The sequence below is a fragment of the Montipora capricornis genome, chromosome 1, assembly GCF_036669925.1.
Source record: "Montipora capricornis isolate CH-2021 chromosome 1, ASM3666992v2, whole genome shotgun sequence".
In the NCBI taxonomy this organism is placed as follows: domain Eukaryota; kingdom Metazoa; phylum Cnidaria; class Anthozoa; order Scleractinia; family Acroporidae; genus Montipora; species Montipora capricornis.
The window spans coordinates 29,341,758-29,369,610 of NC_090883.1; the positions used below are offsets into that span (position 1 = coordinate 29,341,758).

The 27,853-nt window shown below is 39.2% G+C and overlaps 1 protein-coding gene across 4 annotated transcripts; it reads right to left on the reverse strand.

Annotated features, from left to right (window-relative positions):
- Positions 1–43: 43 nt before the first annotated feature.
- On the reverse strand, positions 44–27,853 carry LOC138037753 (death-associated protein kinase 2-like). Of its 4 annotated transcripts, none has more exons than XM_068883661.1 (12): positions 27,631–27,853; positions 20,377–20,414; positions 16,320–16,449; positions 12,303–12,509; positions 9,425–9,563; positions 6,348–6,471; positions 5,735–5,783; positions 4,945–4,971; positions 4,437–4,589; positions 2,047–2,092; positions 1,891–1,962; positions 44–1,388 (listed from the first exon to the last, which is right to left on the reverse strand). In XM_068883661.1, exons 2-12 carry the CDS (start codon positions 20,402–20,404, stop codon positions 318–320), a joined length of 2,046 nt encoding a protein of 681 aa, XP_068739762.1. In that variant the 5' UTR covers positions 20,405–20,414; positions 27,631–27,853; the 3' UTR covers positions 44–317. The 4 variants fall into 4 exon arrangements, with proteins under 4 accessions (XP_068739762.1, XP_068739757.1, XP_068739768.1 ...); XM_068883656.1 differs by lacking the exon at positions 27,631–27,853 and adding an exon at positions 24,096–24,355; XM_068883667.1 differs by lacking the exon at positions 27,631–27,853 and adding an exon at positions 24,096–24,341 and having other exon boundaries at positions 16,320–16,655.

Consider the following 27,853-nt stretch of genomic DNA (forward strand, 5'->3'; position numbering starts at 1 on the left):
AACCAACTAGTCGGACAGAAAAGGCAACAATAAAGTTAGCAAATGCAAGTTGAAGAAACATTTATTTGGGAATAAAACAAAAGAAAGCGTCACGCTTTTCGCTACTCAAGGACTGTAACTAATAGTCCTCAGATGGCGTAGCCAATTAAAATGCAGGATTTCCATTAGTCCACTAGTTGGGTGAGACTAATAATACGCGTTAAGTATTATATTCAACAGGTAATCAAACGCTTCTCATTTTCGTTGACATCCTTCATCTGTATGGGACACTATCATAAAATTCAGAAATCATGCATGGTTATGTCATTCCTGTTATGTCAACACGGAGCTGAACCTGTCGACGAACGACGCACACAGTGCGTCAAGTGATCGGATGTTAATTGAACACCATTCAAATGGTTCAGTTTAAGTGAGATGGACTGGACTTCATCGCTTGGGGCCTTAGTTACATTGTCAATGTTTAAGCTTGGAGAAATCTGCAGCACGTGTGCGGCTTCAAGTGCATTTTTGTCCATTTTCTCAATGTTGTTGTTGTTCTGTGTCGACGCAACTGATGGAGGACTGGTGACGATTAATTGATCGTTTATGCAAATTTCAGGAAGCCTTTCTCCATCATTATCGATGCAGTGACTATCATTGATGTTATCCAACCGAAACGTTAATTCCATTGGATCAAACATGCAATTCTGACTTTGCTCAAGTGAGACCTCGCGAATGTCCTTGACGGGATCTCGGCCATTTTTTTCCATGCGACAATCTCCGAGATCTGTTTCGTTTAACTGAACGTTGTTGTCATTTGTAGGTTCATTGTTTTTCTGAGTTTCTTCCTCGTTCAAAGTGAGCGAGACTGATTTGAAGTAGTTTTTGGACGTGTCCTCAAAACTGATCAATGTTGCAGAAGATTTCCTGTGGTCGTTAGAAGCCATCTCGCGAACTGGTGTTGCTCCACAAATTGTGTTTGCTTTGGGTCTGTCGTAGGAACAACTTGCTGTATTGTAATCATCCTCGATGACCTGTCCGTCCGAACAACCTTCTTCGTTTTCCGAGCCGTCATCCTCATAATCTTCTTCAGAGCTAATTTCATCGCTGTTTTCTTTATCTCTACCTGGAGGTACTCTCTCCTTTGCCTTATCCGCTTTTTCTTGCAATGCTCTGATCGTGTTGGCGTCGAGATCAAAGCATGAGCTGCGGATCCCAGCATGACGATGGTTCGGGATGCTTAACCCCACGGGATCGACAGGTGCCGATACTTTTCTGTCAGCCATTTGGTCTTCCTCGCTCTCTGCAGTTGATTTCAAAATTGAAGGATCCATTGAACTTCTTCGTTTGCCGGCAAACAGTGGAGACAAAGACATGCGGCGAACAGCCAAAAGAGCATTGACAGATTTCTGAAAAAATTGAACGGAAACGGATTATTGGTTTTCATTTGAGATTCGAGTGAGTAGCAAAGACAAGTGATTCGGAAAATATTTCTGTAGTAACTTTTCTCTTTCCTTCATCAGCGCAGATTCAAGATTTCACGTATCAGCCAGTATAAATACCTTCTACGAGTCATCTCATAGAAGGCGCCAGTCCCCCAGTTCCCGGGTATTTTCGAAAGAAATATGATTATGATGATGATCATGATAATGATATTATAACAGAGTTTGCGACATCTTGCCCTCTGCTTGTACTGTAAACCCCCTGTTTTGTTGAAATGTTTTATTTATTGAAATGTGATTCTAAAATAGTCGGAAATGGCATTTCCGAGACCCTAAATTTCAAAATTTTCAATATTCTCAGGGGGAGCATGCCCCCATACCCCCCTTGTTTGGAGCGCCTTTGGCGTACACCTTCAAAATCTCACGCTACGCCCCTGTATAATACTGTGGTAATGTTATCGTATCTAACCTTCCACCTCCTCTTTGCCAAAAATGCCTTGTGTTTCTGCGTGTTAATCTTTGTTCCTGTTTCTTTAGTATCCTTAATTACGAAAAAATAACGTAAAACGTTAATATAATTAACAAATTTCTTGGCCGCAAAACACTTGTCAAATCAAGAATTTACCTTTATCCAGGGGTGTTGAAAACACTCCTTTATTGTAAAGCGTTGACTGCGAAAGAAGAAGACGAAGTATGACATTGCTGTAATATAAAACAATTGAAAAGTGCATTGCAAAGAACCTTAGGGACAAAAACAGAGGGACAAAACAGGTGCCAAATTCCCCCTGCCCCCCCCCCCCCCCCTCCCCCCAGACAAGGCTGAGCCTTGCTTGGAAAGACCAAAGAACCACTGACGTTCATTTAAGCATCGGAACTATGATAAAACAGAACTAAGGAAAAGGGGGGTTGGACGAAAAAATTAGATTAAAAATAGGATAAGAGATTTTACAGATTGAGGAAAAAATTGACCTCTTTTATTTATAACAAATATACTAAAACATTTCCAGGGTATTCAAGAAAACTTCTCAACAGCTTTTTATATATTTTATAATAACAGTGAACGTACCATAATAACAGTCTTGAATAGTAACAACTTTCTTTTCATTCATAAAAATGTTGTTATCAAGCGCATATTAAACAAAGACCAATAATTTGAGTCCTGTAATTGGAACTGACCTCATTACCAAGGCTTTTTCTGAGAAATTTCTGAAGTTTTCTTGTGGAGTAAAGGAAAGACAAGTTTGTTCTTTTTGTTGTGAATGGACTGGACCACCTATAGGGAGATGCCCCAAACCATTTCCTGATCATGCCTGCCTTCCAAAGTACCACTACCTTCCTTATCAGCAGACCCCAAATGAGGGGCGTGATCCAGACGATTGGCAACCAAGAGTCCAGTTGAAAGAGGCGCATGCCAGTTTTGTCTGACCCAGAGAGCGTAGCTACAATACTCGTCACAAATCGTTGAAACAGACAGCGTTTCTCTCGAATTTTCTGGAAAAATCCTGACATTTCTACTTCACACTGTTTTTCTCCCCGAAATGTGCCTTCTCCCTTCCCAATGTTGAGCCACGCGTGTTTTGAAGCACTGAAACCATTGTAATACCCAAATCAACGTTGGGGAAGGGGAAGCAGACACAAGTGTTTCAAGATTTTTGACGAGTATTGTAGATTTGGAGACAAATTCACTGTGTAACCAAAGTTTGTGGTTGACTATCTCCAGCATCTTGAGGTCATGGAGTTCAAAAAAAAGAAGAGACTGGAGGAAAGGGCAAGGGAAAGTAGGGAGGCAAGAGAAAAGTCCTAATTTGGGCTAATTTGTGTGAAGATGCCACCAAGCTAAAAAAGCTCCGTGTGCCAGAATTGAACAAATACTTAAAACATCATGGGCTATTAAAACAGCATCAGAAGAGCAACAAGAATGACAAAGTGAAGACAATTATGGGACACTTCTTGCGAATGAATACTCTCAGAACTGGACAAGCCGAAGTGGGAGGCAGGAATGAATCAGGTCAACTAAACAGCAGTGATGAAAGCAGTGAGGGCGAGGAAACTAATGATGACTACAAGAGTGATGCCCCTGACTCTGAAGACGACTCAAATGATGTCGTTCTTGCTTTTATCGCCTCAGATGAGGAATACGCAGACGAAGAAGAGCAGAAATTGACTTTTCATTCTTTTGAGTGATTTGTTAAAAGAAGCTTTCTAGCTTTCAGGTTTCTTTCAATAAATTATGTGAAATGTAACAAAACGAAATTTTAATGCTGCGGTAACTTTTAACACCATATGTATTTTTTATTCAAGGAGGGGGGGGGCCTTCCAAAAAATTACTTGAAGGGGGGGGGGGGAGAGGGGGGCAGGAGAAAAAAAAAATCGGAAATTGGGGGGGGGGTCATACAATTTTCAAATTACACTCCTCCAAATTCCACCAGCCCCCCCCCTACCCCATAAAAAATGAACGGTCCCTTATAAGGCTGAGTTTGCGAAGAATTTAAAACGGACACTTTTATACCACCGCTATTCTCGTTCCCAGATTCCATCGGTTCTCTTAGCCGGCGGGGCCTTCGCACGAGAAAACGAAAGACTCTAGAGACATAAGAAATTCAAAGTTTTCAGTGGCCAGCTTGCGAACAATAAAATCGTGAACAGGAAGTAAAATGGCCGATGTGCTGCGATGGGGTGAGCTGGCACGAAGCCGGTTGCTAAAATGATTAAAGAGTCTTTCCTTAAAACTACGATATATTACTTATCGCTTCTTTCTGTTCGATACGATGGGCCGCATTCTCCTACTTGAGGCCACTTGAACCTTCGCATAGAGACTCTTCGAATGTCAAGCTTCTGAACGCCGCCACGTTTTGTACTATTGACGACTCATATATGAACTCAGGAAGTCCTAGAATCTGGGACTGCAAAATCCAGAGCCCTTTGTTTTCTCGTGCGAAGGCCCCACCAGCTAAGAGAAACGATGGGATCTGGGTACGCCTCACGGGAAGTTCTATGGCCTAAATAGGAACAAACCTCGGTTTTTTAACAAGAAGTCCCTCGATAAATCCCATTGCATCGTGAGACAAATCATCAAAACATTCGTCGTCAAAATCCCAATCGGCTTTTGCAACTTTGACTAACGTCTGGTGATCATCTTCACCTGAAAATGGCATCAGACCACTCAACCTGCGAGGAAAGCAATGAGAAAAAATTTACTATCACCATGTTGAAGAAACACAACTCCGCGAAGCGATGCTTACACGAGGATGGTGGATCTTAGACAAGTATCCAGTCGCAGTGCAGTGCCGGAAAAAATCAAGGAGCAATAACTTGCTCTACTGCCCGAGGAAACAAGATTAACGCTTAACATGATATTTAGTACATCTATAGATCTTTTTTCAACGAAACAACTCAAGCATAACGCGCTTATTATCTGAAAGATGTGACAATATCGCTTAATAGCTGGACGATGGCTGATAAATCTAGACTGCCTATATAATTGCAACTGTCCATCATTTCAGATTTTTGATTCAATACTTACAAGACGTATGTGACAACACCAAGGCTCCTATCAAAGAAACGAGGATAAAGCAATTGAAACCTCTCGATTGAAAAATTACTTTAAATTCATTAAATGGCAGGTTACACGGAAAAAAATTAGTAGGCAATTAAGTTTCCATTTAGCAGGTTTTCCTCGTGCACTGGCTTATGTGGGACAAAACGTGGCAAGGAAAAACTTGCCAAGTGTTTAAAAACTGGCGTTTCAGTTTTTCAGCAAGAAGACTTGTCAAGAAAAACTTGCAAAAAAAGTCGAAAGTTGTTCGTGCGTATAATGCGTCAAGGAAAAGTTGTCCGGGAACTGGTAAAATTGCTGTTGCTAAGTAACCTCTGCCACGTGGTCTTCTTTCTCAGGGCATGAAGATAACAAAAACTGTTTTAAGCGATAAACAGTGGTGCCGTTCGTTGGAACGACAAGGCATCTTCTTTATCGGGAAAACATTCGTCGTCTGTTTTTCGTAGTTCACAAACCAAATTGTTTGCTCGAATTTGATATTACCAGGGTCCTTCTGCGAACCATAGGCGATCACAATATCAAAGCATCATGTGCCTTGCTAAACCTGCATGTACTTTTTGAAACATAAATGACAAAGCAGGGTCTCTTACCAAACACAACATGACCAGCAACCAAAGGAAAAAAATCAGAGAAAAAATATCTTCCATGCAAACGATGAAAGAAAAATTGTCGAAAACACGTAGGAAAACTGGTTTGTCTGTAACAGGCTTATGAAAATATTTTGAAAATCCTCTGGATTTCATTAATTCAGTCTTACCACAAATCACTTGCCGGTGAGACAGGTTTCATTCGTATGACTTCCGGAGCTATGAAGAAGGACGTCTTCAATTAGTACTTTATGCGTGTAGTTGATAAATTTGACAAACAAAATACGCTTTCCTGGGTTGTTCAAAAAATAGTGGAACAGTTGGCGCATGCATTTCACTACATTGTTTCACGTTTAATGCGCAGTAAGTCAATTGTCCCATGGCTGAGCTCGAGAGAGGTATGGATCTTTCCCTTTTTTAACTTCATCTCAGAGGCGTCATCTCAGTGATGAGCCTAAGCCTCTCGGCCGTACTTTACACAACGTATGACCCGTTGGATGTGAAATTGCACGAAATTAACGAAAAATATATGCTCTGTGGTGCTGAAACTTGAATTTCGCGGAATAAAATGATACCAGGGCACTTTATACTTGGTCATATCACGTTCTTTTAAATAAGGACTGCTGAGAACGGCATTAAATATGCAGATTTTGGGAGTTTTCGTCCCCTTTTGCCGCAGTTGATCCTTTGTTCTTAAACAGATTGTTCTTCTTTTACCGTTTCTTTACTCACAAGCTAGGTTTCGGTAGACTAAGCCGTGAATTTTAATGAGTATATTCTTACCGACAAAATCTGGTGTGCCAAAAGAAGACTTTGTCTCTTGATCGGAATCGAGATCTCTGGCGAGTCCAAAGTCCACAAGCTTGATGTCATTGGAATCCATGCTCACGCATAAAATGTTCTCGGGCTAAAAACAAAAAAAGTTCAGTTATCCCCGAAAGCAGGAGCCCATGAATCGGGGCTTGAAACTGTTATATTTCTCCTTTGATATATCGTTTTCCATCTGTCACTGTGCAACGTCTCCGATTACGTCACATGCACATAAATTAACCTTTTAATTTACGTCAGAAGTCTAAAATTAACTACATATGAGAAAATACAACTCAAACTAGGGGAACTAAATGTTTTGTCCCAGTCAGTTGCGCTGTTGCTTTAATTCACTCAGTTAGAAACCCCGCATTTTGTTTGAGAGATTTTCAAAGAAGAAAAAAGGATTCTCATGGCCAACTGAAGGTTATACTAACTTAAAATAAACCCACTTTCTCCCACCCCTCCTACAGCACTTTGTCGTACTTGATAATTACCAACACCGCTGAAATTGCAAAACCTGGAGTAGGACACTGTCATTAGGACAATCACATGACTTTTGGAGGGCATATAGTTTATTTGTGGCCCGAGTAGAATCATTTGCGCCTGAGCGGATATCATTATTATCAATACACAAGACCAAATTGCAGAAATTCATTTAAAGTGCTACTGCGACGAAAATACACTTTCTTTAATCTTACCGGATATGAAAAGTACATCACCCAAATAGTAACTGTACCAAATCACGTGTTGTGACTATGACGTTACAGAGAAACCCGCTGTGGTGATTTCGCGGGCTCTTCAGGTTTGTTATTCGAGCAATGGCGGACGCGATTTTACGGTTTTCGGATGCTTGTTTCTGGGAATTGCGTGGCTAGCTTGTAAAAAAATTCACCGATTCAAGAAATTTAGGGTCTAAATGTGAAATTAACGTGAGAAAAACCGGAAAAGAAAATACTAAATTTTCGTTGCAGTAGCACTTTAATAAGAAAAAAAAGCCTTACAGAGATTTAGCATGAAACTATGGTATGGAGAGTTGTTGCTAAGCAAGAGAAAACATTGAGAAAAAAAAAGAGCAAAAAATGCACGTAAATTCTTGCATTGAAATGGTCTCCTCAGGATCTCATTGGCCGAGCGAAGTTGTCTGACATCTCTGCAGCCAATCATAATCACGGCGGCAAATGCCATTTCAGCCCGGAAATTTTCCTCGGTATATAAATTAAAAATTAAAAATTAAAGAACTTGGCCAATATCCAGCTATCTTGACCTCAAGCTTGATCAATAATCCATATTTATTGGTCAGTAGGTTTGAAAGTGGACTGCGCGGTCATGGTAACAACATATAAAAATAAACTTCGCAGCACAATCTAAAAATAGATTTCAAATAATTATCATGAGGCACAAGGATTCGCTCTGTTTTCTCATATTCTCTTGTCTGGCTCAGGGGACTGGGAGACCACGCCCTGTGTAATTTGACATGAAATATCTTATCTTATCTTATCTTATCTTATCTTATCTTATCTTATCTTATCTTGGCCAATACAGAAAGACGGCCCTGTTTATTTATTTACAGTATTTATTTATCATTTATTCTCTGACAGAAGTGAATTAATACTGCTGGCATTTGCTATTATGACAAATCCCCTAATACAGTTCATTTTGGGGGTATTATTTGCATTATAAAACAATGGATATCCAGTTCACTGAAGCATGATACAGTCGCAAGAGTAAATAACTTGTACAGTGGAACCCCGTTAATACGACCACCGTTAAGCGATGGAAAATTGGTCGTAGTAACGGGGCAGGGTCCAATTATGGTTCAACTAAATGAATTCTGTACTATTACTTTAATTCTTTGTAAATCAACCTTTTTTTGCAGTTAATAATAATAATAATAATAACAACTTTATTGAAGTGTCAATGGATTTAGCACAAGGGCACTAATAGTCAAATTTACAGTTGTGTGCTCAGTTACCTAGCCTTTAAATGAAAGTGAGGCTGGGGTTGCCCTTGTTTTGACAGAAACCTCACTGCTTTTCTTATGTAAATTCTTACTAATTAGCATGACAACAAAATAATTAACAATAGAAAAGGAGGGAGGTCTGTACCATAACAAGGTGAACACCATCCTCACTTTCATTTAAAGGCCAGGTATAACTAAGCGCACAATTGTAAAGAGTCTGTTGGGGATACTAACGCAATCAACTCATATCATCAAATATTGGTTTTTGTTTTACATCCTTATAATCTTAGTTCATTGCCACTGAACAGAACCCGAGAAATGACAAAAAAACAACTCTGACGTCTTACAGTTTCTTGAAAGGCGATGGCTTCTGTGAAATAGAGTAGAGTAGACTATCTCAAATAGACGTTTTCTGTATTTTAGCTTACAGCACTTTACACGAACTACTACAGAATTAGAAAGTTCAAATGGCTTTGAAGTAGTCTGTAACCTTCGATTGGGCCCAGTAATACGGGCAACATTTTTCGTGCAACTTGTCGCGCAACATGTTGCGTTGCAAGTTGAGATGGTTTGTTGCGCGTATTGCGCGACAAGTTGCAAGAAATATGTTGCCCGTATTACTGGGCCTTTACCGTAATTTTACACCACAGATGCTGCATTGACCATACTAGTTATGCAATACTCTCGAGTGGTATACCGTGGTATATCCCACCAGTCACTTGTATTTTCTTGGTATACACACTGGCCTAAAGGCGAGATGGGACATTCCACGGTATACCACGAGAAAGGGTTGCATAACTATTTTATACCATGCCATAGAATATACAGTGGCCTTCAAGGCATGATGGGAAGGTTGAGTGCAATACCGTTGAATTGCATTGATAGATGGGAAGGTTCGGTGGAATACTGACGAATATACAACGGCTTCCCTGCAATCTCAGTGATTGGCTGTATTTTCTATGGCATGGTTTAAAGCATTTATGAAATCGTTTCCATCCAAACATGAGTTCTTTTTGTGATGTAAGGGAAAATGAACTTTACATAAATTTAGATTATTCGCGGTGAAAACGTAAAAAGATGTGCTTCTCACCTTGAGATCCAAATGAACGAAATTCCTCTCATGCATAAATTTTAAAGCTTCAAGAATTTGTTTGACATAATCTACCGCATCGTCCTCCATTAAATAGTCTTCAGCTACGATTCGCTCAAACAGTTCACCGCCGGGCACACTAGGAAAAGGATTTATATAGTTATTAATAGATAATCTTTTCAAGTCAACTGGCTCTGTGTCGGTTACAAATTATTTCCATCGCAAAACAAAACTTTGGACAACCCCTGTCAAGTACACGGTGTGATACAAATAACTTCCATTTACTGGCAGGGTAGAGCGACTTGAAACAGCATTTCTTCAGTTGTAATATTGTTAATTGTGTGCCAAATAAACATTTCGAGGTAGAGGTAAGTGCTTAGCTTTCAGTTATTGTGATGAATACTTCTTTTTAAAACAGTTGCTTGTAGTCTCACAATCTGATTGGCTAATTTGCCGTTGTCGATATGAGTCTAGACAACGCTGCTTCCGTCATGCTCGCGTCAATTTGTCACGCAACGTAACAGCCAATCAGGAACGCTCATTTTGGGAAATAAACTAATCCTTTTGCGAGAAAGTTATAGACAACGCTTACTCTTTCTTTGTGTCATGATTTTGGTCACGCTCTGAAATAAACACTTTCTTTGGCGTTGAATATTGTGGTAAAAAACAAATCGAAAGTGGTTCAGCGTTATCTGTACTCTTATCGACAACAATATTCGTCATCACAGTGGTCAAAATGTTGTGCACCTCGTGAGTCCACGACGCTGAACCACATTCGATTTGTTAATATGACCGTTTCTTTCAATGCCCATCTGTCCTTTTTGCATATCTCATCAAGAGATTGCGAAGTGGTTACCTTCACTCTTGCTACAGACGTAAAAAAAACACGGAGCTAGTAATGTTCGCCGAAAAAAAAGTTCGAAAGTTGTTTCCAAAACATTGTTTGTAACAGGGAGAATGAAGTCTAGAATCGCCTATTGTTTCTTTCATATTTCCTGGGTTCGACCATCTTGAATGATTAAGACATGTTAGAGTTGCCCTATTCCTTTTTAATATTATAGGGCAACCGTAACACGACACAATTATTGACAAAAATTGGTTGTGGACTCACTCGGCGTCCACAACATTTTGACGACTGTGATGACAAATAACGCTGAACCACTTTCGATTTGTTAAATGTAAACACTGAAAAAAAAATTGATTTCCCAGAAAATGAGACAGAAGTCAGCGACACAAGTCCATAACCCAGAAGTCTCAATCTCTCTCTTATTTGGCCTTGGGCCATTATAGGCCTTGGCCCATTACAGGCCATGGCCCATTCTAGGCCATTATAGGCCTTTGGCCTTGGGCCATTATTATCTAAATTTAGAATATATAATTAGACAATACCGTATTTACTGATGGGCTCATCATCGTCGGTCAACGATAGCGATTCTCGTTTCTGCCTATGGATGGTTTTCACCTAACGTCAGAGCAGCCATGTTAGTGCACAGAACAATGGAGAAAAAAGTCTTTTGGGAATTTTAGTCTCTTATAATGCAAAACATGGGACATAATTTGCTATTGTTTTCTGCACCAACATGGCCGTCTCATCACGTGATTGAAAACCATCTATTGTGAATCTTTTCTTCTTTCTTGGAAACTTATAGAGTGTTTTCACTCACGTGATCAGTAACCTTATTTTCCCACCGAAACAAAAGAAAATGTTTGCATGATAATAGAGCTCAATTCCCGGAGGAGGTGGATTAGTTGGGTACACCAACATGGCCGCCGTGACGTCACGTAAAAACACTCTATAATAAATTTTACAATGACTGCAAAATTTTCGCGCGCTCATTGGCTAATCTTTATTGTCAATAGCCGGTCAGACACATAAATTTATAATTTATGCGAAAATGACGCGATATCGGTGGCGGCAGCTTGAAAAAATTTGAAGTTTCTCGCATTTTTGTCTCGCGTTCTTCTCGTGTTTTGAGTTAATTTTGATCCCTCTGCCTTTTTGTTATTGTAAAAAACAAATTGATGTCAGTTTTTCATGCGTCTATCTTGTTATTGACAGTGAATTTCGTCATAACATTGTCAAAGTAGTCGTGGATCCACAGCTACTTTGACAATGTTATGAGCAAATCCATGATCAATAACAGGACAGACAGATGAAAAACTGACATCAATTTGTTAACTCGAGAGTACATTATAAGTCATGTAAGTTAAAGTAAAAGAGGAATGTCAGTTTGAGAGATATAAAAAAGAGCCAAACGACCTCCTTTGCAGCGGACTCTGAAACCCAAAACGATTCCTGGGTACTTTTCGAACATCACCTTTGTACTCCAAACTGATGAATCACGAAGTATCCTTAGCCGAAGATATCAGTCGAACAAAACGAAGTTTAAAATTTTCCAAGTCTCCAATGCAAATATAACCTACTTATTGACCAATACCTACGGTCGACCTTGCCGTCGAAACGCGTCCCTTGAAAAAAAGTGTTGGAAAAATCCGCGCTGGCGAACAAGAATGCAAAAATGTCGAAGTCCATTGGCGCGGCAGGAAATTTGACTCAGTATCCGTTATCCGTAATTTTAGGATTTAATTAACTTCGATTGTTTTTCTCTCTTTCCAAAAGGCAAGAAAGCGAGCAATTTGCCTTTCTGCAAAAATAGCATTTGCAAACATTGACTTGTTTCAACTGATTAAGGGGAAATATGCAGTTAACAGTTAACCCAAGCACTTCATGAAATCCAAAATGAATTTTAACGAAAATTTACCGTGGTTTATTTTGAGAGAATATTTTAGAGGGAATATCTCGAGGAGAAACTGGGACAAGAACATTGACATTTCTCCCGGTCTATGCGCGCAGGCTAAATGAAAAGAAAAAACTTACAATTCTAAGACCATTACGATCTCAAATGGAGTCTGATAAGCATCCCATAATTCAACAAGTTTGCTGTGCTGTCCCAGGGCTCTCATGACTTCAATCTCTCGCATTACAGATTTTCTAATCTTGTGGTTTGCAGTCTTGATGATTTTTGCTGCGAAAATAGTTCCATTTTCTTTGTGAATGCATTTCTTGACAACCCCATACGCACCTCTGAAAAATTGTTTGAAATTAAGTTAATAACAATAATACTGATAGTTATGATAATAACAATAATACTAATAATTATGATAATAACAATAATAATAATAATAATAATAATAATAATAATAATAATAATACTAATAATAATAATAATCGAATCCGGGCCACACTGGTGGGAGGCGAGTGCTCTCACCACTGCGCCACCCCTGCTCCCCGAGTGCACCAACAACTACCGGTACCACTTCCTGCTGTCTGATACCCCAAAGTTTTCCAATCTGCCTCTTCAAATCTTGGTTCTTATCAATCTTTTCATCCTCCTTTTCATACACTCTGTGATCCCGCGATCCCACGGTAAAGCAATATCCTCAATAACTGCATTGTTACTCTCCTTTTCATTATTATTATTATGCTTATTATTATATTATTATTATTATTATTATTATTATTTAGCTGACTAAAATTACTCCACTAACTGAAGGAAATATAAATCAAATCAAATCAAATCTCATGTAATAGACCATACTCGTTTTCTAATACGAGGCTAATGCGGGGGAATATATTAAAAGGTATTTGCATTTGAAAACATTTCCCTGCATTAGCCTCGACTACAAGCTAGTTCCAGTCCAATACTGAGAATACGAATATGGTCAATCAAGACAAATCAATTCAAAGGTTGGTTTGTGGCTAAACTGCAGAATACAGGGCCACTTTTGAAACAAGTAATTTTTCGGTGGCTCGGCGGCTTGGCCGTCAGCTGACGAGCGGCCGGCGCCGAGCCACTCAAAGATGTATCTTACTCGGTTTTTATATATTGAATCTCACTCAATGGTAAACCTTGTTCCTTTCTTAACTATTGACTTTTTACTGGCGAGTCGCGGAGCCATTGCAGTGATACTACTTCAAAAACGGCCCGGCGTTCTATAGTCAGGGGCACCCAACGAGAATATAGTTCAAAACTACTTAAACATAGCATTGTTAAACGTATTTTGGTATTTAAATGGTAGATGTAGGCATATTTTTATCCCCTAATTTTCCATTTGTTCGGATTTCCTAGCTGAAAGTCTAGTGATCCGAAGATTATAGGGATCAAAACTTACCTTTTCGAAAATTTCTGCCGGGAAAAAGGCTCCCGAAAATTCTAGGTGACCTATTAAGGGTAACAATCCGTTAAAAATGGGCAATTATACCATTTTTTAGATGCTCGAAAATCCTAGGACAGGCAGGCCAGCAAGAAATTTTTACAACAAATGTTCCAAAACCTCTTGATCTCAAATCGTCTTCCGAACAGATATCTTCCGAAAATTGACGTTGGGTGCCCCTGTATAATTGCTTTCATATGTACGTGGATGCTTGTTCAGTGGAAAATTAAACTTTATTGCCAACGGAAAGAACTTGATTGGATCATAGCTGAAGCTTCTGCACATTGAAAAATGCCACTGAATGAAACCCCAAGTGTAAATAACGAAAATGGCGAAATTTCGTGCGAGACGGGCGTTGTTGTTCTTTCGTTATTTGCTTCTCTTGAATAGATAGATAATTATGCCCCCGAAAACTGCAATATTTTTTTTAATCGCGCATCGAGTATTTTTGTTGCTGACCAAGAACGAACAGGCCTTCAAACTCGTAAGAGGATGTTGGTCTCTTTAAACTAGTCGTAACCACAGGCAGGCCAAGAGTAATCATCGTGGTAAAGGTGTCTGTCAACGAGACAATCCCTACAATACCAAGAATGACCTCGGCATCTAGAAAGAGTATGTTAACTCACTAACAATGAGCGCTATTTTCATTAAAAAAAGTGCCGGGAGCAAAACTATCGCCGCTAGTTATCCAAAGCAAGGCAGTAACGTTGTTTTGGATAAAAAATCAGCTTAGTTTTGTTTCTTCTGCTTGACATGTTCTTAGAATGTCAAAAAGTACATGTCTGAAAGTAATACGTGACGGCACGTCCACGGGACAAATGGCTCGCTCCTCGGTTCACTCTCAATTTGCATCATGAAAAAGCTGACAAGAGCCGATTATGGTTTTTAAAGCAACTTCAGGAAGAGGTCACAGCTTCATGTAATGATTATATTTGCCTTGATGGGCTTTTAATCGCAGTCATGTTAATTATACAGTCTGTAACTCGTAGTGTTTAATGGATGGCCCCAAGGTATTTGTTAAAGGTCAGCAGTATGCATGTTTCGCGAAAGGAACTCATCACGAACATATCTTTTTTACCCTGTAGTTTTACCCTCTAGTTTGGTGCGTCCTTTCTGTCGCTAAAACAGTCCAGTCCTTTATAAGTGAATCTATGAGATTTTATTGAACGTTTAATAGTGTGCTTTCCACCTGTCGGCTCCTCTTTTCATTTTTTCACCCTTTGTGTGAGTAGGTGCTTTCTATGTGTTTTTCTCTTTGGTGTTCCTGACCCAATCTACTTGAATGTTTTTCAATTTTGAAGTGAGTCCTCTCGATGAGCACTGTAACTCTTAAGGCCAACTTCGCCTATAAATATGTTTAACCACAAAAATTTAAAAAAGAAAAAAGGTAATCACTTCAAAAAGAGGGAAAATAGGAAAAAAAAGTTTTCTTAGCTCCGAGCATTTCCTCAGACCTCTTAACACGATTCCCTAAATAGACTGGAACATGATGCTTGTCCAGGTGGACATGATGAGCGCGTATCCAGCTGGGATTTCATCCAAAGGCCTCCTGCAATGCAAGCCGGCTGGTGACTAATAAGATTTGGCGAACCAAGAAACTCTTTGTTCATTTACACGCTGCAAATCGGATTAACAAAGTTAGGCCAGTCTACTCTTTAGTCTCCTTTTTCCCTGTTGGATGGATGCATTGTCTGTGGTGTGCATTTTGAATTTGTTGTGACTGAGCTACGACGGAGAAATCGAAAAGAATGCCAACAGACAATTGCATTTAGTAAAGAAAACCGTAGCTTTCTTCCCCGTTCTTCGCAAATCTTGAACGTGAAAGGACCAAATCTCAAGTCTCAGGGAAAACTTGAAATCACATCACAGTAAATTTTATAGTTTCAGCTCCGTTCCTCCGAACTCAGTTCCTTGGTAGTTCGGTTAGTATTTACGAATTTATGGCCATGGAATACTAACGAAATTTTTGAAAAACACTAACACGCCGAGGTAACATAAAGAGATTGGCCCTTTTTATACTAGAGACGCATAAACGCGTAAATCGTTTAGTATGTCTTTGAAGACGCAGTAAACGATTTAGATCGTCCACACGCATAATGAAGATAATGCGTCTCTCGTCCGTCTCCACATAGGACAAAATGCATTATCATGATAAACTAAAAGACGCATATTGAAAATAAATTGTTAAAAGTCGTCCAGACGCATTATGTTCTCTAGCAAAAAAACAACCAAAATAATTGCCACAGAAGCGGAGAACCTTAAGGGATTTCAAATTTAACTCGGTAAGCTATTGATCTTTCGCCATCGAAGAGGCTCTGCCAGGGTAAATTCCGACAAGCGACATGGCCTAAGAAGTAGCGACAGCACGTAAAGTGAAATCGCGACAAACGACATCCTTTCTTCAAATTTCCGGCAAACACCTTGATAAAATTCACCAGAGAGCCTGTTCGCAGCCTGTCTAGTGCACCGACGGCCTAAGGTTGACTTGTAGCGGATAAAAGAGTTCTCGTGCCAAACGCGCCAGTGTTTAATTATACTCGCTGAAAATACAAAGCCGTCTTTGCTGATTACAAAAATTGGGTTTAAACAGAAACATATTGGCTACTGTAAAGAAATTTAACGGTTAAGGGGATGGTTAAATGTTAGTCCCGGGTTAGTCCTTGTCGCAAAAGCAACTTACTTGCCAATTTCTTTGTCCAGGTCATAAAATTCATCCACAGCTCCATATTTGACAAATTCCTCTTCTTCTTCTTCTTCTTCAGCATCCATTATTTTCGCAGGCACAATACTCATGGAATTCAGGTCCGCTACTGAACAAGATTGAAATGCAAAGGCTAATTTGCTGATGTTCGTGTTTTGGTTGCTCAAAACGTATATGGTCGTATAGATCTCCTAATTTCAAACGAGACCTTGCGATGATCTTGTCGCAACTTGGTCGAAGCGGCTGTTGCGGCGCAATTTTCTCCCACACAACAAAATATTGTAAACGTGAGATAAGCTACTTATTGACCTGAAACTAAACCGGAAAAACCAAATTAATGCGATATGCCAGACAGCGATAAGGCATGCAGAGGTTGAGAGGCCAGCGTTTATATAATTTTAATGTCATTGGTCTCCATCACTCATTCAGTCGCACCAGAAGTTTATCGCTTCAAGCCGGCTAAGCATGTGTCATATCTTTCCACACCTACAACAAGGTAAGTTGGACGACAAATTGCCTGATGTTTCTTTCATACGACGACAAAGATTTCTCGCGAACATCGTTGACAAATAGTTATCTATATCACCGCAATATGGGGACGAGAATAAGGCGACCCAGGGAAATGCTGGGGTAAAAGGAAGGCATAACTGGACAAGAGCGCTCACAATCTAGAGCGTGAAACGGCAATGCACGTGTTTGATCAACCTCGTTGCCAGGGTCTCCATTGTGTCATCGAAAAAGAGACCCTGGGGACGAGGTTGATGTTTGATGTGCGTGTTACAGACGAAATTGAGAGAATTGATCGTCGGACTTAGCTGAACAATAGACTGCAAAACAGTCGTATTTTTTGCGAACGCAAGCGACGCGGTAAATATTCGAACGAAAGGTCTGGAGCAAGTGTAGAAACGGCGAGGGAGAATGGGGAGAGACGCGAATGGGGAGAGACGCCCTACGGGCGTCGCGCGCTTCACACGCGAGGATCACGCTCACGGGGCTTCGCGCCTTCCGAAAAGGGAAGAAAATGACTGTTTTGCAGTTTAGCTGAACAATTAAAGCAATTGTCTCTTATGGACGCATGAAAAATCCAGGTGGCTTCAACGGGATTCACGTTCAAAACCAATCGGTTAACCTCGTTCTCAGGTTCACTCTTTTCTTAGTCAATTTTTGATGCAAGGGCCAGCTGAACAAAGTGGAAGCGCCGGATCTTGGGAGATCTAACCAGCAAATAATTTGTAGATTTAAAACAAAATCATACTGCAAGGCTGGTTGAAAGGCTGTGAGGATATATTAAACTGCAACCAGCCTTGCAGTATTATTTTGTTTTAAATCGCTCTTCTCTGCCTCCTTTGTCATTGACAGCAAGGAGGCAGAAAAGAGAGACCCTGAAAACGAGATGGCATAGTGACGTCATCTACAAATGCAGCTTATTATACAGCTGTTTCGAGAAAGAAGCATAAAAGCGTACGCGACAATGCCGAAAAGCATTATGGTAATCTGTCAATTTGAGGCAACGAAAACATGACGACAATGCTATCGAAAACGTCACCTAGAATCACCTAGAATTACATCCCCATGCTTTGTTTCTGACATTGAGATTATGAGAGAGTTTCAAAATTCAGTCAAATGATTCAGGCCCTGAATTAGTAACAAAAGGGTTAGGATTGACAGAGAAAGCAAGATTCTGTCATGTTTCGCAGAGAAAGTTTGCGAAATGTATCAAAAATCGTGGCGCATGTGCAGAGCAATCGTTTTTGCTAATGGCCCCTTTTGTTTTTGGACGTGTTTTGGTAGCGTGATGGCGGGAGAGAGCTTCAACGTAAGTCTATGCGTACTGCCACTTCATTAACGATACATCCTGAGCACTCTTTCATTTAAAGAGCTCGCCATCGTAGGTCTTCACTGTACGGTCGTGGCATCTTCGATTCTGGGAGTTCAGTACCTATTGAATACTGTCCCATACTACCTTCCGGCATTGTCGCGAACGCTCTTTGGCTTCTATTGGACAACCTTTCTCGAAACAGCTGTATGTGCAAAGCACGAGTTTAAAAGTCCGAAAGCCCAAAACTACCATGCTGTATATTAAATCAGCCGCGTACACACGTATTGCATTCTTAAACTAGAGAGTCCTTGACGTCAGTTTCTCCTCGATCCAACTGTCTCAAGATTTTAAAGTTAGTAATGGCGGACTATTAAATAGGAAAATTCAGTGAAAATAAGCAGGTGTCTTTTTTAAACCAATGCTTAAATATTGGGTCACTTAGGGCCGGATATTTAAACGAAGATTAGCCTGTGCCTTACAAAACCGAGTCCCAAGTCATTTACATTCTGGCTAATTCTAGTGTGTAATGCATGTCCAATGTCAAAAGTAGTGAAGAGAAGACACAAGCAGAGGAGAAAAACACATGTGAACTTGACGCATCTCACCAATTAATGATCCCGTAAACCGCGGTCTAAGTTAGACTTGGTTTAAATGACCGGCTCTTAGTGTTTAGTTGACATAGTTTTGAAATCCAAAGAAAAATAGGAATTGATTGGAAATAGTAGCACTTTCAAAACCTAATTAGAATAATTTCACTGTTAACACAATTTATGAAAGGCCGTAATTCATGATGTTGTGGAGTGATTCTGGACTTGTGATCTCTTACAGACATCCCTACTGAGGTCCATTGAGCAGTCCTAGATCCAAAGACTTATTTGTCATGAAGTTAATTGCACTCTAACCGGGAAAAACCGTCTTCGTTCTTCTTTCTATAGATGTGTTCAAATTTTGTGAGCGGAAGAATGATATAGTTCCACTTTTTTCTTTGCGTTTTTGTTGCCGGAGAATGCAACCTGCGTAGTCCAATAAAGGCGTTTGTTGTTGTTGAGGTTGCTCCTGTTTCGCTCATTTGGTGTCATGAACTCGCAAAGAACTCAACTTTTCAAAGCGAGACACCAAGAGCAAAACGGTTTTGATAGTAAGTGGTTTCGCTTCATCGTGATAACGATGAAAAAAATTCAAAGCTGGCTTTGCTAGGCTTTTGGGACTCTCCTTGTATAAGATAGTTTACAACCAATCTCTAGAGACACAGATAACAATGCTGCAATGTACAATTGCTGGTGGACGAACAAAAGGAGCTAATGAGAGATCATTTGTTTTCGTTCACCAACATGGCGGCGAAGACCTTACGTGAAAACCACCTATACAAGAAGAATACTTTCGAAGTGAAAGACATATTGAACTAAAATGCATCCTGTGACCACCCCTATTCGTACCATCCCAGTGCGCTCATACTTGTTAAAAATGCACTTTTTGACTCGGTGATGTTAAGGCCAAGATCGTTTGATTCTTATTGTAAAAAGAACAAACAGAGCTGGTCTTTCATATACCGTATCCTAAATAACTATTGGCCATAAAACAAAAGAGCAAAGCGAACATAAGGATGCCTAATTAGCAAGGCCTAATCGGAATTATAACGGTTCTTTTGTCCTCCGCTATTTTAGTCCGGTATATGAAAGTCTACGCAACAAACAAGACAGCCCGTGAATTTTCCGTCATGAGACAAATATAGGTGGTTTTCAAGTTACGTCATCGCTGCCATGTTACTGGACGAAAACAAAAGCTCTCTCATAAAAACTTATTTTGTTCGTCCACCAGCAATGTGTGCTTAGTTACCTGGTCTTTGAATGAAAGTGAAAATGGAGTTGACATCGCTTTGATAGAAACCTCACTGCTTTTTTTATATTAAATTGTTCTCATGCTAATAAGTAGTAATTTACATAAAAAAAGCTGTGAGGTTTCTATCAAAGCAAGGTCAACTCCGGCCTCACTTTCATTCAAAGGCCAGGTAACTAAGCACACAACAGTAAAATGGTCTATCATGGTACAAGACATCATTGTCATCTCAGTCTCAGTGGATTGGTTGAAATTCAACTATTCCGCATGCGTTCCATTTACCATCTGCTAACTCGGATTAGCTTTGATTTGAATCAATTACTCTCATGATTCTTATTACATAGTAAGGCCAAATAAAAAGCAGAGACTCTAACTTATTACCTGTTATGTTTTTCCTCTTCCTTTCCATGGAATACACACTGTGTTTGAGAAATAAACAAGAATTGATAAGATGGTGTGTAAGTGAATACAGTCGAACCTCTCCTTACGGACACCTCTCTAATACGGACAGTTCACTTGGTCCCGGGAAAATGCCCATACATTCTCTGTAAAAATAACCTCTAAAATACGACCCTCTATTTTCGGTTTTCACATGACGTCACGGCCACCACGTTGGAGCCCTTAAACAAAGAAACGACGGCCATGTTGGAGCCCCGACCAAATCCTTCTGGAATTTAATTTTATTCTTATGCAAACGTTTTCTTTTGTTTTCGTTGAAAAACATGGCCGTTGATCATGCGAGTGAAAACCAATAATAATACGGACAACGGACACGAAATCTAGGTCCCAGAGAGAAAATTCATACAAACTTAACCTCTTTATTACGGACACTCCAATGATGACAGTTCTTATTCAACACGATTTCCTGTTTGTCGTTACATATCAAAGTGTAATCAATTGTTTCATTGTTCATACGATAAGAGCATCATTTGTTTTCAATCAGTAAATTAAAAATTATATATCGACATGTCATTGCCATTTATCATCAAGATTTCTTGTTCTTTGAAGACTCTCCAGTTGTTGCTTTCCTATTTCTATTTCTACCTCAATTTGGTTGATGAGTTATGCAAGAGTTATTTCAAAACTCAGTCGTTTAATGTCAAATAACGACTAGCGAATGCTGTTCAGAAGAACATTGCAGACTTCTTTAACGCAAAATGACTCAATCACAAATAACTTTCATTAAATACTCTACTTTATGTTAGTGTTCGCTACACTTGTTACTGTTCTATTATGTTACTGCTCGGAAACTGTATTATAGTTTGCCATATGTTTTTGGAATTGTACAGCTTGTATTGTAACGATTTGTACTGTCCATTATGGACCTCAAAGACTTGTTTGGGCCAGTTTTGACTTAAAAAGCACTTAATACCATCGATGGAGCCTTTACAGTGACGTAATATTCATGACCTCTATACAACGGGCACCTCTTTAATACGGACACTTTACTCTGTCTCTTCGGTGTCCGTATTAGAGAGGTTCGACTGTACAGTTGCTTAACACCATAAAGAATGTTCGAAGAACAAGCTGATAAAGGAACGATGTAATGAAGGCAAGAAATTATACTCCAAATATCAATTACGCTGACAATGAGTTTTCAGAGGATTTTCCCAACCTTGAACTGTTTCTCTCTTATCCTCCCAAGGCCATGGTCATCGAAGAAAAGAAAGGAAACAAGGTAGAGCCTGGGTTCGAGATTGCTAAATGCCCTGATTGGCCAAGAAGAAGCAAGCTACCAGCGTTTCACCCAAGTAGCGATTTTTTATCCAATAATCTCTCGCTATGAGTCAAAGTTTCATTAATCGGCTATTTGTCTTTCTGTCATACAACAAATGAGTTGAAGAGATAGTTCCTATCTATTCAAACAATTGTGAAGACGAAATACTACAGTTTTAATCATTTAGCACACCTTCATTAACAGGCTCCAGGTTTGTAGACGTTGAAATGTCACAAAATAAACATGAACTGATATGATCAATATGATCGCATCCAAACAAAAAAATGATTGGCGTTTTTATGATGAAAAAAGTGAGCGTTTACAATAAAAACACTAATATTTCGACATCTTATCATCACTGCTTAAATGAAAAACACCGAATATTCTTTCCAAACAGTAGATAACAACTTGGGATTAAGAGTTTCCGAGTGGCGAAAGATGTTTGCATAATGAAGTATTTTTTCCCTTCAGAGAGATTTGAACACGAATAGAACCTATGATCTTCAGGAGCGTATCCAGGGAAAGGGGGAGGGGGGGGGGGTTGAATAGGGTGGCTAGGCACCTCCCCCCCGCCCCCCATTTTGGTTCCTTTTTTTCTACTTATGTGCTTTTTAGTGTATTTTTAATTTTTCTGGAAAAGATACCGTTTTTACCTGACGTGAACAATTTTCTTAAATTAATGCGAAACATAAACAAAGTCAAAATGGCTGCCAGTAGTCGTTTTGCCACTGTAAGTTAAGATGATTTCGCGTTGAAATGTTTTTTTTTTCTCTTTTTTGAAATAATCACCTGTGTATTTATACTAAAACAATTATTCGCCTCAGGCTCAGTGATTATCGGTGAATATTCACCTCGACTTCGTCTCGGTGAATATTCACCGATAATCACTTCGCCTTCGATGAATAATTGTTAAATATATATACAACCTGATATACATATATGTGTGTGTGGAATGATAACAAAAGCTGGACGGAACTCATATTTCGTATCAGTCTTGCCGTCAAACAAGAAAATACCGATTACCTGTCTTAAAAGACATAATACCGAGCTAAAATGAGAAGTTAAAAGTGCATCGTTTGCCCCTCTTATCAGTAGAAGACAACAGGAAGTTTTTACTGAGTAATCAAAGTTAGATCTTTAAACGCCATTGAAATAGACGACGAGAAATACCACCCGGACTTCGAAATAGGACACCTTCACCGAGGGTAATTGTTTACTAATAAAATGTGATAAGCACGGCCAGGTCATTTTACGCACGGGCGACGTTTTTATCCTAAGGGCGACAAAATTCAGCTAAGGGGATGACAAAGTTCGCAATTTCGTACCACGAAAAAATTGAGGTATATGTTCCCTTAGCATTAATGATGGGAATTTTTAACGGAGTTTTTGACAACTCTAGTGAGAAACGTGATGATCAAAGGGCAAGTTATCGCTGGCAATGAAGTCATTTCTGGAGACCAGTACATTATGTAAGCTTATGCAAAACTAGAATTTCAAGTTGAAACAATTTAAAAACCATTCAGTAAAATTACTTAAGTTTCAACTTGTTGAAAGTCGTATGTTGTTCTCGGCAGGGCAGCATTAAGACGGAAACATTTTTGCTTCTTCGTCTCAAAAACTTCGAAAATCAGTTCAACGTGGCAGAATCAGACATGTTTGGCTCTTCCACAATTATCACTAAACTTTCCTTTTATGAAGTTGAAGGGAAGTGAATGAACTTGTTAAATAATAAAAATCCATTTCGGAGTCCATTTTTCTGTTGATGTTTCGTTTAAAGGATACGCTATTAAGATCATTTGCTTAAAGGATCTGAATGTACTGCAGAGTCGTTGCCTTCTTATTTGAAAACTTATTTGAAAACTATTTTCGACATAAAAAAATGCATTCGAAGACACAGGGCGACCGCAATACTCAATAGATTTAACATGTTTAATCACTGAATTTGCTTCAGTAAAGAAAGCATAAAGCATTAATATTGCAGATAGTTTATCATACGTGAAATCTTAATTGCATGGATTGTCAAGAAATAAGCTCGTCTCTCGTGCATCACGATGGACATTACGTTACGTGACTCTAACTTGTTAACTATAAAATCGCAGATTTTCGCGCTGAAAGTCGTCAAAGAGGTACTGAAGACAAATAGTAAAAAAGTTGAACTGAAGTAAGCAAACAAAAACAATTCCTTCGCATATATTAATGGCCTCTAATAAATAACCTTCCTACTTTTTTCCAGAATTTTGGCAGGATCTCTCAAAACAACTTAACGTTGACGAAAACGTCGACATTACTTTTGAATTAGGTTATTGGGCGCTATCCTAGAGCAGATTCATACAATTTGGGTTTAGTTCCGAAGGAATGCATTATCAGGGTAAACACGGCTTACCTTCTAAAAACCCTCCTCTTTCGTGCGGAAACCCACAGCACAAGTTTGCATACTTGCAATTTCCAATTCCTCTGTTTCGTGATCAGTTTCCAGCCATTTTGCTTCAGTATATTACTGTCGAATTTCTCAAAACGTTCTCCTCGAATGCATTGAGTTCGTGTGCTCTGTTGTACATGGAGTTTTCACGATTCAAAATTGGTTGCTTCAACCCTTTACGGTAATTAGGAGAACCGTAACGTTTAATTTGGCCAATGCTTGACGTCATAGGAAAAGTACATAGTGCATTAGCTGTATCAACAACAAATTAAAGACAAACAAAAGAAAATCAAGCCCAAAATAGAAATGCTCAGCCACTGTGACAGCTCACGGCATGTTTAAAATTTGGCACACGCTTACTTGATTTGTAGAATGGGCTGCGATTATGAGCTAACAACACAGGACAGTAGCGCGTAATAGGAAAAAAGTAGATTGCCGTTCGAGCATCTCGAACCCTCTTTTGCGCCTCGTGTTTAAACGGTGTTTTGACTGATTTGTCAAAATCCTCTAGGCAACGAAATTCCAAGAGGCAGACTAACTGGAACGACAATTGATTAAAAATAAAATTGACAGAAAATCGACAATTACTGATATTATCTTCTAGGTAAATGCTCGGAATTCAAATCAGCAGTCAGTGACTGCAACCCGTTTCAAGAACTGTTTCAGAAGTTGGATTTGCAGCGAAATGTATGCACGGTTTGCAGACGCTGCCGATTGAGTCACTTCGTCAAGCGTCGGACTTTCGTTCAGGAGATCGTCGGAGAGCCCCGTGCAGCTAGGACCAACATTCGGCGTTTTTAAATAACTGAGCAACAAGGATTGCCTTTGAAATTAGTTCAACAAGTGGAGTCTAGAAACAGCTGGCTCCGTCTGACAATCGTTATTCATGATCATCATAGTCGGATAGTAACGAAGGGGGCATTTACGTGAGACCGGGATGAGATACATAGTTTATTGCATGTAGAATAACAGCCATTCGACTGAATTATACGGGCAGTCGCGTGTGGCGGGAAGAACATCACGAAGGTTTGTGCTTCAGATCATCAAAAGTATCATCAACGAGGCGTGCAGGGTTAAGGCCTCACGACGCTCAGATAACCTCACTAAACCCGATTTCTCTAGTGCCTGTGCGTAAGATATATCTGCGTATAAGATACTTAGAGCACGACGTTGTAATCGTTCGAGATCTTCAATTCGCTTAGATAATAGACCATATTCGTATTCTCGGTATTGGACTGGAACTACGTAGCTTGGAATGGAGGCTAATGCGGGGGAATATATTAGAAAGTATTTGCATTTGAAAAGATAATAATATATTAGAATATATATATATATATATTAGAAAGTATTTGCATTTGAAAAGATTCCCCCGCATTAGCCTCCATTGCAAGCTAGTTCAAGTCCAAAACCGAGAATACGAATATGGTCTATTAGGCAAGGCGTTGTGATAAACTTGCCATGCATATTCTGTGAGCGGTCTGATATATGTAATATAGATAGCAAAAGGTCTTTCTCTAAAGAACTTTTACCAGTATGAATTTTTTGCAGCCGTTTACATGAAACGGGGTCGAAATGCTTGGTGCCTTGCTTAGGGACAAAATGAATACAAGGAGAACAGCCTGAGTGCGGGGTACGCGGCCTCCAATGTCTAAAATATTTAAGATACGAGGCTATAAAACTTTAGTATATACCACACAGGTGAATAGTGCTATCAGCGCGCGCTGATTGGCTAACTCGGAGGTGATGATTATCCAAGTACTATTACTTTGCAAAGTTTCCGTAACACTGGTCGGCTTAGTAAATAGACGACAAGTGACTATCTGTGCTTTGGATAGATCTGGATAGACAACTCTTTTTAAATCTACAGGAAACAATAAGTCCATCTTCTTTTAATTAGCTGCTGCACTTACTCGTGTCCAAAATGACCAGGAATCGTCTTAAATTTTATAGAAAATCCATTCGTTAAAGTGAAGTCCCTCACATTAGGAAAATATCTGGTTGTAAACAAATCTCAAATCTGTCAACCACTGCGACAATTAATAAAATAAAGCTATCTTTAGCACATTTAAAATAAAATAGTTGGACGACGGGAAGAGGGAGAAGGAAGAAAGCCTTTGCTCCCCGTTCCCAGCGTCGCCCGAACTACTAAATTTGCTCTCTCTCCAGACTCCTCTCCGCTCTGCAGCATGAATTTAAGGAGGCCTGTGCGGAGGATATCTTGTTCCCCTTACCTTATTTCACCTTTACGGTACATTTGCCTTATGCAGTTAACGAAAAGCCTCATTGAACTTACCTTTCAGGCTAGATGTGCCAATTTCTGCCCCAATTTCTGTTATATAGTAAATTCAATTTACTTGCTCATTTCTTGCTCAAGATCTTGTTTACTATGAGGCGACGTTTGTAATTTAATTATTTAGCCTTAGTACGTGCCTCTTTTTGATTATTTACAAATAATTGGAAGGTAAAAAATAATTGCGAAGGGCGCTTCATAGTTTACATGCTTTGTGTATCTAACATTTTCTACAGAAAGTTTTGGAGCTGTCACTACTACTTTCGTGCTGAATTTGTATATTGTTCTTAATGTTTTTGGTGTCCAGTCCACAGAGTTTGCCTTATTTGACCCATTGTGTGATGACAGTGAAATTTATAGTTAGTTTAAAGTGGTTTTCAAGAATGCAAAATAGCAATTACAAATGACAGTAAGTCTGTCAGAGCTATCTTAACTATTTTTCAATTAAGGCTTCAATGAAATACGATCAAATATTGTCACCATACGGAATTTGAAGACCTCTTTTGAAGATTTAATTTAATATTTGGTATTAAGGCTATTGTTTGGCAACTCGACAGAAGTATTCGTCGATGTTAACAAAAGAAAAGATTTGTTGGACTTACGTAAATTCCTACTTTAACGAGTGGTTTGTTTATCAGCTGCAAAGTAATTAACTGAGGATTAGGGCTAAAATTAACAAAGTCGTTTCTTAAATGGAGCAACTTTTTTTTAAAAGCATTAAAAGTAAGTTCTCTGTCCATGATTACCAATTATAACTGCAATTTAATTGAACACGGCTTAAAATGCGTTTAGCCAATAGCCAAGAAAACAAACAACGTTGTTTATGAGAAGTCTCTTAACATTCTTTTTTGTGTAAATAACAGACTTCGTTACCAAATGTTCTGAGGAGAACTGAAAATCTTTAACAGTAATATTTGAAGCTACAGAGGAAGGATTCGAAATCCATGACGAAATTGTATATTTTCTCAGAAAACAGCGAAGAGGTTTAAGTTATCTGAGTGTATATTACAGGGAGCAACATTACTAGTATTGCCCAACAGAATGCATTCCACAAATCCCTGTAAACTCAAAGTCCTCTTTTTCAAATATTCTTTGCATAGGAAGGCGAATATCGTAGCTTGAAAAACAAGAAATCACATTCGGCGATGCACTGCTGAAAGTTTCTGCCATTCTAAACATCAACAAGGTCATTGTTTACGTAGAACTAACCTGAGAGGTTTGTGATTGGAAATCTTTCTCTTTACCTCCTTCTTCTCTCTTCAAATCTCTAAAGACAAGATTAATTCTCAAATCAATTGTCACTTTCTTTCTTCGAAGTAAACTGCCTTGAAATCAAAGCCTGGTTTTGCTGTTTATCGTAAAAAGCTGGCGTATTGCTAAACAGATGTTCAGAAAGGGCCGATTAAAGGTCATGATATGTTGCTCCTTGGCG

Coding starts and splice junctions, on each gene's coding strand:
- LOC138037753 (XM_068883661.1), bottom strand. CDS start 20,404: ATGGAAAGGAAGAGGAAAAACATAACAG. Junction 12,510..16,319: donor CTGGACAAAGAAATTGGCAA/GTAAGTTGCTTT, acceptor ACAATTTTTCAG/AGGTGCGTATGGGGTTGTCA. Junction 4,972..5,734: donor TCACCGGCAAGTGATTTGTG/GTAAGACTGAAT, acceptor TTTCTTTGATAG/GAGCCTTGGTGTTGTCACAT.